At 43.9% G+C, this 10,256-nt stretch overlaps 1 protein-coding gene across 2 annotated transcripts in view; it reads left to right on the top strand.

Annotated features, from left to right (window-relative positions):
• The window catches only part of TDRD3 (tudor domain containing 3), a 68,570-nt gene that overhangs the window by 42,473 nt on the left and 15,841 nt on the right, over positions 1–10,256 (top strand). Inside the window, exons 12-13 of one of the 2 annotated variants that reach the window (XM_081949481.1) lie at positions 5,214–5,339; positions 9,212–9,396. In XM_081949481.1, coding sequence (XP_081805607.1) covers positions 5,214–5,339; positions 9,212–9,232 — 147 coding nt within the window. In that variant the 3' untranslated portion in view covers positions 9,233–9,396. Of the gene's footprint in view, positions 1–5,213; positions 5,340–9,211; positions 9,397–10,256 lie in introns of those variants that run through there. The other variant, XM_081949480.1, reaches the window with a different exon arrangement.

Genomic DNA, 10,256 nt, shown 5'->3' on the forward strand with positions numbered 1-10,256 from the left:
TGTGGCACGCGTGCCGTAGGTTCCCCATCATGGGAATAGGGGGGGGGGAGTCATCCTTTTTTCCAAAGTATCAGGACTAGAAGCAATGGAGGGAAACAAATCAATGAGAGAACCAATCTATAATTAAGGAAACATTTCCTGACATTAATTAATTAATCAGTGGAACATTTGCATCCAGGAATTGTGGGTGCTCCCGACACTGGAGGTTTTTAAGAAGAGATTGGATAGCCATTTGTCTGAAATGGCATAGGGCCGTGATGGCGAACGCATGGCATGCGTGCCGGAAGTGACACGCAGAGCCATCTCTCCAGGTACGCCAGCCATCGCCTGTTGCTCTTCCAGGTTGCTGCGCGAACATGCACGGAGTCCAGCTACTCTGCGCATGCATGCGCGCCAGAAACCAGAAGGCCAGGTGACTGGGGGTGCATGTGCACGCCGGAAACCTGAACCTTAGCTTCCCTTGGACGTTATCTCATGTCCCACAGATTTTATGTGGAATATCATTTATACACTACTCAAAACTCTCTTTAAACAAATAAATTCTATCCCATAGTAACGTATTTTTTTAAAGAAGGCAGATTACATGAAATGTACTTGAAGAAGTACATTTATACATGCCAGGGAACTGCTCTTCCAGTTTCCAGCGCTCCCATTTCGGCACTTATTGCCAAAAAGCTTCACCAACATTGGTATAGGGTCTCCTGCTTGAACTAGAGGACCTCCAAGGTCCCTTCCCACCCTTTGTTACATTGAGAATTATTTCCATTTTCAGTAATCAAGTTTAACGAACCAAACCAATACATGGTTACGAAGAGTTTTGCATTGTTTACAAAAAGAAAATTGTCCCCTTATCTCATGCTTCGTTAAGTCAAATACATCGATTCCTATATTGACTATAATTAGATATATATATTATTTATTCCAAGCCTTCCTAAATCAAGCAGGTCATTTTCCCGGCGCTGCAGGGGAAGGCCTCACAATTTCTCCTTTGAGTTTTCTACATGCTTAGAAACACACATTATTGTTTTTCTCGGGAAAGTGAGATACCTCAGGGTTTTTTTCCCCCCAAGTAGTCCCAAAAACTGAAGAAGCTTCTTGGATGAGAAAGTCTTCAAAGGAAAAAAAACCTAGAAAGTGCAGTTGTCTCTTGAAAAAGCACCTTTGGGACAACCATGACTGGATGACTGAGAATCTCCATAGACAAGTAGTCTTCGACTTACAGCGGTTCATTTAGTGACAGTTAGAAACACCACTGAAAAAAAGGGACTTATAACCATTTTTTTTCCTATTTAATGACTGTTGCAGTGACCGTCCCAGGATGAGACATTTCTTAAGTGGGTTTTGCTACATTTTACGACCTTTCTTACCTCTGTTGTTAAGCGAACCATTGCAGTTGTTAAATAAGCGACACATTGGTTAAGTAAACCTGGTTTCTCCCAACGTCTTCGCCTGTCAGAAGGTCGTAAAAGGGGATCACATGACCCCCTGGACACTGCAACCGTCATAAATATGAGTCAGTTGCCAAGTGTCTGAACGTTGGTCTCATGGTCACTGGGATGCTGTGACAGTCATAAGGGTGAAAAATGGGTCATACAGCACTTTTTTCAGTGCCATCATAACGTCAATCGGTCACTAAGTGAATGTTGTAAGCCGAGGGCTACCCGCATAGGCTCGGTTTGTTAAACTGATGATTGAAAATGGAAAATCGTTCCTGATATAAGAGAAAAACAAAGTTGGAAAGGGAGGTCTTGGAGATCTTCTAGTCCAGCAACTGGCATGAGTTTATGATGCTTGCAATGTCCTGGTGTCATCCCAACAGTGCTTTTTTCAAGAGGCGGCTGGACTTTTTTGGTTTTTCTCTGAAGACGTTTTGCTTCTTATCCAAGAAGCTTCTTCAGCTCTGACTGGATGGATTTGCACTCCTTGCTGACAGCTGGTCATTTGCATTCCGCTCTCATTGCATCCGCAGAGAACCGCCCTGCCGCCCTGTTTCGGGTGTCCCGCTCCCTTCTGTTTCAGAGGCCGCGGGAGGCCCCTTTACAGGGTAGAGCAGAGGAGTTTGGGAAATACCTGCTGGATAAAGTCGCTCAAATCCGGAAGGATTGGGTCCCCTTCAGTGGCCCAGTCGAGACGCCAGTGGCGAGTCTTGAGAAACCTTTTTGGGAGGAGTTTGACTTGGTTGCCATCGAGGATTTGGACAGATTGCGTGGACGACTGCGACCTACCACATGTTTGCTGGACCCGTGTCCCTCCTGGCTTGTACTGGCTTCCTGGGAGGTTACACGCGACTGGCTCCTGGGCCTAGTGAACGCTTCGTTGGGTGAGGGGTCTCTCCCGGCCGCCTTGAAAGAGGCGGTGGTGAGACCCTTGCTCAAGAAGCCTTCCCTGGACCCTACGGAGCTGGCCAATTATCGTCCTGTCTCCAACCTTCCCTTTTTGGCGAAGGTTGTAGAGAGTGTGGTGGCTTCTCAGTTCCCACGACATCTGGAGGAGAATGATTATCTAGACCCGCGCCAGTCCGGCTTCCGCCCTGGGCACAGCACTGAGACGGCCTTGGTCGCGTTGGTAGACGATCTCTGGAGGGCCAGAGATAGGGGTTGCTCCTCTATCCTGGTCCTATTAGACCTCTCGGCGGCTTTTGATACCATCGACCATGGTATCCTGTTGCACCGACTGGAGGGGTTGGGGGTCCGGGGCACCGTTTTGCGGTGGTTCGGCTCCTACCTCTCCGGCCGGACGCAACGTGTGTTGGCAGGGGGGCAGAGGTCGACCCTAAGCCCCCTTACTTCTGGGGTGCCACAGGGGTCAGTCCTCTCGCCGCTCCTGTTCAACACATACATGAAGCCGCTGGGTGAGATCATCCGTGGTTTCGGGGTGGGATATCATCTGTACGCTGATGATACTCAGCTGTACATTTCCACCCCGAACCACCCCAACGAGGCCATCGAAGTGATGTCCCGGTGTGTGGAAGCCGTACGGGTCTGGATGGATGACAACCGACTCAGGCTCAACCCTTCCAAGACGGAGTGGCTGTGGGTTCCGGCCCCCCGGTTCAACCAGATAATTCCATCTCTGGCCATTGGGGGCATTCAACTTGCCCCCGTGGAGCGGGCGCGCAATTTGGGCGTCCTCCTGGATGCCAGGCTGTCCATGGATGAACATGTGACAGCCGTGGCCAGGGGGGCGTTCCACCAGGTTCGCCTGGTGCGCCAATTGCGCCCCCTATTGGACCGGGACGCCTTACGCACAGTCACCCATGCGCTGGTGACGTCTCGCCTGGACTACTGTAACGCTCTCTACATGGGGCTCCCCTTGAAATGCACTCGGAGACTGCAGTTGGTCCAGAATGCGGCCGCGCGGGTGATTATGGGGAGTACCAAGTACTCCCATGTGACACCTCTCCTGCGCGAGCTGCACTGGCTCCCTGTGGTCTATCGAGTGCGTTTCAAGGTTTTGATTACGATCTTTAAAGCGCTCCATGGCTCAGGACCTAGTTACCTGCGGGATCGTATTCTGCCCCATACATCCCTACGACCCATCCGCTCGCACAGAGAGGGACTTCTCCAGGTGCCGTCTACCAGACAGTGCCATGGGGCGGCGCCTAGGAGCAGAGCCTTCTCTGTGGCGGGCCCAGCCCTGTGGAATGACCTCCCCCCGGATATTAGGACTACTACTGACCTCCGCTCCTTCCGTGTCAAGCTCAAGACCCACCTTTTCCAAATAGCTGGCCTGGCTCGACCATAACTTAGTAACGCTCCTGATGGGTTTTTTAATTTGGTAATTTTATTAGGGGATTTTAAATTGTGTTTTTAACTGTCTTTCACTTAAGTCCATCCTCCTCCATGCACATATGTATATGTCTCTGTTTTTGTATATATGTTTGTCTTATGTGTATTTTTATCTGCTTGATTGTACGCCGCCCCGAGTCCTTCGGGAGAGGGTTGCGGCTAATCAAATAAAATTATTATTATTATTAAATTATTATTAGAGAGTCCTTGAGGCCACTTGGAGGTCTATCAGTGTCCTCAAAGTCACCTGAGTGTTGCAAATGGGTATGGAGCCGCCTTGGAACTGTTGAAAGGACTGTGTTGTAGATTGGAGATAGATGATGTTGTATCCCTCCCATTCTGCTGAGAGAGGGCCGTTCAATTTTGATATACCGTATTTTTCAGAGTATAAGACGCACCTTTTTCTCCTCAAAAAAGAGGGTGAAAATCTGGGTTCATCTTATACACTGAATACAGCATTTTTGGCCTCCTGAAACCTCGCCCCCTTTGCAAAAATGGCAAAAAAAAAAGGCACGCATAGCCTTTAGGAGGCTTCCAGAGTGCTCCTGGGGGCTGAGGAGGGCAAAAATGAGTGAAAAACGGGCCGTTGTTTGCTCATTTTTACTCCCCCAGCCCCCAGGAGCACTCTATAAGCTGCCTAAAGGCTATGCATGCCTTTTTTTTTTTTTTTGACAAAAAACGGGCCCGTTTTCATGGTCTGCAGAGTGCAAAAAAAATTTTTTTTTTAATTGCCTCTTCAAAATCTTGGCGCGTCTTATACTCCGGTGCGTCTTATACTCCAAAAATATGGTAGACAACCCTGAGGACACAGATGAACCTCCAAGTGTCCTCAATGACTCACTAAAAGAATGCAAATGACCAGCTATCTGCTAGGAGTATAAATCCTTCCATCCAGTCAAAGCCGAAGTAGCTTCTTAGGTAAGAAGCGAAATGCCTTCAAAGAAAAATCAGAACGTACAGTGGCCTCTTGAAAAAAGCACCTTTGGGACAACCATGACCTGGATGATGGGGAATCTCCATAGATGTCCCGGAGTCATGTAATTCCCTTTTGCGACCTGACAATCAAATCAGTGGCTGAAGCCAGATTCACTTAACAACCGTGTTACTAAGTTAACAACTGCAGCGATTCACTTAACAACGGTGCCCAGAAAGTTAACAACTGCAGCGATTCACTTAACAACGGTGCCCAGAAAGTTCGTGCAATGGGGCAAAAATTCACTCGACTAGCGTCTTTTGTTAAGCAACAAAAATGTCCGGGTTCATTGTACGCTTAAGTCGACGGTTACCCGTATTATCACTGCGGGAAAACGACACGCCGTGCACAGATTGTGATTTAGTTGTCGAAATATGCAATCGCTTTGTTTCGTAAAATGACATTTTTTAAAACATTTTTTTTCTCCCCCCCCCCCCCGTTTCCTCCCCCAGTTTTATCGGGCAGAAATCGAAGCTCTCCATTCTTCTGGGACAACTGCTGTTGTTAAATTTTGTGACTATGGAAACTATGAAGAGGTGTTATTATGCAACATCAGGCCTGTTCAAGCTGACACCTGGGTACGTGATAATACATTGTATACAAAGAGATAAAGTACAGTATTTCTTATGAACATGGAAGCCATAAACAGACTGATTGCAGAGGGTTTTCCAATAAGAAACCTGAAGAGAAGAATTCTAAAACTGGTTAAGGTGTTTTTTTTGTTTTTACTGCATCTCCATCTATAACTATGCCTTAAGAAGCATGTAGCCTTAACTTTCACCTGATAACGTTTGTAAATTGAGCAATATATTCTTGGCTATTCAAGCAAATAACGATTGACAGTGAAGAAGAAGAATTAATTTTGTTTTGAAATGCATTCTGCCAGGCTGTAGTTTCTAATTGATGGTTTCCCATGTGTTTTGCTTTAGTTTAGAAAACAGATGAGTTCACAAAATTTAAACTCCAGAGTTTAAATGTCTTTCCCTCCCTTAAATGTCCCCACTGTATGTATGCCTGAGCTTATCATTGTTCCTCTAATTGTATTGTGTTCCTTGGACAAACATTAAAGATATTTGAGGGATGGTCTAGCCAGAAGGCTTTGTCAAACATCCAACATCTCAACACAATGAGTTTATAGAAAGGTGCCAAATGATAGCATTAGAAACGGGGGTTATTTTCCTGAAGCATGGTTAAAAACAAGCGAACAGAAGGAAGATTGCCACAGAAAGACTTTTCTCATTCACTCAACTTTTTTCCCTCCTCCCTCCCATTTGTAGGGTTATAGTGTGGCAAGAACAAGAAATTATGTTCTTGAAACGTATTTGTGTTGAGCCATTTTTGTTTAGTTCCCTTTTTGAGATTTCTACCCCCCCCCCAATTAGCTGCCATTATTATTCATTATTTCATATTAACGGATACAGAGCATACCAAGTTAGCATCTGTAAAAAAAAAAAAAAAGTTTGAAAATGCTGCGTTGTATCCCACATTTTTTGACTCTTTAAAATATTCGCTTGTGTGTTTACCTCAGAGACCCAAGTTTTGTTTTTTTAGATAATACTTTGGCATTTACTTGAGATTCTGCATCTCTCGGTGCCAATTTTCATCGAATGACGAGCAAAGATTAGGGCAGGGCAAGGATAAATACTAAATATCTAATAGGTTTTGCGAAGAAAAGAAGCAAATTAGCCACCTACCGTATTTTCATAGTATAAGACGCACCTTTTTCACCCCAAAAGAGGGTGAAAATCTGGGTTCACCTTATACACTGAATACAGCATTTTTAGCCTCCTGAAACCTCACCCCCTTTGCAAAAATGGCCGTGCATAGCCTTTAGGAGGCTTCCAGAGTGCTCCTGGGGGGTGTGGAGGGCAAAAATGAGCGAAAAATGGGCCGTTGTTTGCTCGTTTTTGCCCCCCCCCCCCAGCCTCCAGGAGAACTCTGGAAGCCTCCTAAAGGCTATGCATGCCCTTTTTTTTTGACAAAAAACGGGCCCGTTTTCGCGAGGTCTGCAGAGTGCAAAAACGTTTTTTTTTTCCATTTGCCTCTTCAAAATCTTGGTGCATCTTATACTCTGAAAAATATGGTAGTTGAAAGCATCATCCCTTCACCTACAAAAATTTCAGGGTTACCCAGGGTTGAATGTTTTATAATCATCATCACGGCCATTGCTTCATCCCATGGCGGTAAATTATACGCAATACAAGGAGGTGAAGTACATGCATTCAGGCTTGAAATAAACAGACTTAAGATGGAAGGTTCTCATTGGATTTCATGGGTTTAGATAGGACAATGAGGTTTTAGTTCCTGTATATCTCCAGAACGTTTTTATTGTGGCCTATCCAATTAAATATTTTCTTTTCCTGAAATTGGACTTCATTTTTGGAAAGGGACCTGATTTCTTTTGATCCTCTTAAATTGAGTAATTTTTGTTAGCAAACCAGCAAAAAAAAAAGTTTTCTGGAATGATCATTCAACATGACTTCTCGCGTCGTGGTGGATAAATAGCATTCATTTAATAACAGCAAAGTACATGGTGCAGAAGACAGGAATCAATTAAGCAGGGCAATACATTTTAGTTTGATTAAACCTAAATGAACAGCTACACGAAGTCTGTATTTTTTCTTTCTTTCATAGAGCAATAAATATGGAATGTTGAATTAGCTTTTCCTATGTAGGCATTAGGGAGTTTTCATTAGACAAGAAAGCAGCTTGCATTTCCATTTGTTGAAGGATTGTTTAACCTTTTACACTTGACTAAAGAATGAATATATATATATATATCAGTACAAATACAACATATATATATATATATATATATATATATATATATATATATATATATATATATATATATATATATATATATATATATATATATATATATATATATATATATTCATTCATTCCACTGTTATGCTAAATGTGGCAGTGATCACAGAATAAAGTTATATGTTTGCGACATATCAGCCCAGGCTTAAAGGTCGTCACTGTAATAAACTTTTTTTTCCTCTTGCAATATTTAAAATAAATATCAAAAAGCATGCATTGTTCAGACGAAATTAAGTCTGTGCTGTAGAAATATAAAATAAACACAAATAACTTAAACCCAAAGTGTTCTATGTTATTTTCTCAGATTTAGAAATGTGAACCAACGAGTACATATTGATCAGGAGCGCATTTTATTCCCAGTATACCTTGGCCTTCTTAACTTTGCAGTAGTTTGACTTTATTTTACAAAGATAGATCTTCAGCTGCTGGTTACAGTAGACTATTGTGGCTTCCCCTGATCCTGAAAGATATTGAGATAATCCGGAGAGAAACTTGTTTTAAAAAAACAGATGCCATTTTCCAGTTGGCTGGGCAATTTTAGCTTCCTTTCATAGAACACTTGTCAAATGGACACCCTTCATAAGGGTCTTGTGTGCACAGGTAAATCTTGACTTACGAAAGTTCATTCAGTGACTCTTCAAAGTTACAACGGCCCTGAGAAAAGTGAGCTACGACCGTTTTCACACTTAACAACCACTGCAGCATCCCCAGAATCACGCAATCAAAATTCAAATAGGCTTGGCGACTGGCATGTACTTACAACGATTGCCATCTCCCCGCGTCACAGGGATCCCTTTTTGCAACCTTCTGACAAGCCAAGTCAACGGGGAAAGCCAGATTCACTTAACATCCGTGTTCCTGACTTCACAACTGCAGCGGTTCCCTTAACAACAGCGGCAAGAAAAGTCATAAAATTGGGCCGAATTCATGTAGCAAATGTATCACGTAAATTTTGGCCTCAATTGTTGTCGTACGTCAAGGACTGCGTGTATTGTAGAAATTACCTTGATGTATTCTAGAGGCATGAGTGGTGCGGTGGCCTAGAGGTGGAGCTCTTGCCTCACAATCAGGAGGGTGTGAGTTCGATCCTAGGTAGAGGAGATATTTCTCTGGGTGCACTGAGAATATATCTGCTGAACAAAACTCCGCATTGGCAACAGGAAGGGCAGTAAACACTCAGCTCCATTCAGTTGCACAGACTACCCCGCAAGGGATTATGGCAGGGGTGTCCAAACTTGGGAACTTTAAGACTTGTGGACTTCAACTCCCAGAATTCCCCAGCCAGCTGGCTGGGGAATTCTGGGAGTTGAAGTCCACAAGTCTTAAAGTTCCCAAGTTTGGACACCCCTGGATTATGGGGTCATTAAAATGAGATTCTAGAGGCATTTTCCAACTTCATCATATCACTGCCTCTCTCTTCTTTGAATTTCACCTCGAAGGGACACTTATAAAGCTTAAAGATGGTTAGGGACTGATGTACATGTTGAGTGTTGAGTTGTTTCATAAAATCCAATGCTAAGTATTTCTCCTGTACCTCTCGCCAGGGCCACTTCCAAAACACTTAATTTTACAGTAACGTAACATTTCCAGGAAACTAAAGGTGAATTGATTTCATTCCTAGGAAGAAGGTCACCCACTGTGATCTGCCACGGATGTGAGTTCGGTGTCAGGGTACAACATTATTCCAGAATTACTAGACCCATCTGTACAAATACTACAGTGACATGATGAGTTTTGCTTCCCGGGAGGTTGCGTGTGATGACATTCTAGCTTCAGTGGAAGAAAGAATAAGAGAAAACAATTTATATGCAATTGCTGTATGGTGATTACCAGCTTTTTCACTGGAATATCTTTCTCTCAGACCAAATAAACAGTAAGAAATGTAGAATCCCAAAACCGGCTTCTCGAAGTTTCTGTGCCGTTTTAAGGCAGCGTTTGGAAGTTCCACGGATCACAATAACTTTATAGCTTAACACGAACAAACAGAAAACGTTATTTCATTTGAATTTGACTTAAGTAAATCCTGTCTACTTTTTCCTTGTGATTTATGATTCACTTCCCACGAGCCATGACAGCTGTCAGATTTCATTACAAGGGAAGAAAGTTTTGGGAAGGGGGGAAAGGAAAACTGAAATAAAATTAGGTTTTAAAAAGACCATGCTAAATGACAAAAGGATATTTAGACTTACAACCACAATCGATCCCAACTTCTCTGTTTGCTAAACCAGGCAGTTTATCTCCCCATTTATGACCTTTGGCCCACAGTTGTTAAGTGAATCAGTACAGCTGTTAGTAACATGGCTGCTGAGTACTGTGGCCCGCCAGCATAACTGGCAGCAGATTCGGACAGTGAGGAGGTTGGGGAGGCACATGGGCCAGTCCTGGAGTCTGGGGAAGGCTCTGATGAGGGCTCTGTGTTGGAGGCAGAGATGGGGCCAGGGCTGTCTTGACAATTTTCAGCTGCCTCCAGAGTCAGACATCAGTGAGGCAGAGGAACAGCTGGAGCCTGTTCCCAGTGTGAGTTGCCAGACGAAGGGAACAGCTAAAGAACAGGGGTTGACTTGGGAGTAAGGCCACAAGTGGATGATGAATAGCCCCTCCCAGAGGAAATAAAAGAGGAGCCAAAGGGGAGTGGAGTTTGCAGGAGACAATGAGTTCGCTTAATT

This window comes from Natrix helvetica (genome assembly GCF_964273705.1).
Source record: "Natrix helvetica genome assembly, chromosome: 3".
Taxonomy (NCBI): Eukaryota; Metazoa; Chordata; class Lepidosauria; order Squamata; family Natricidae; genus Natrix; species Natrix helvetica.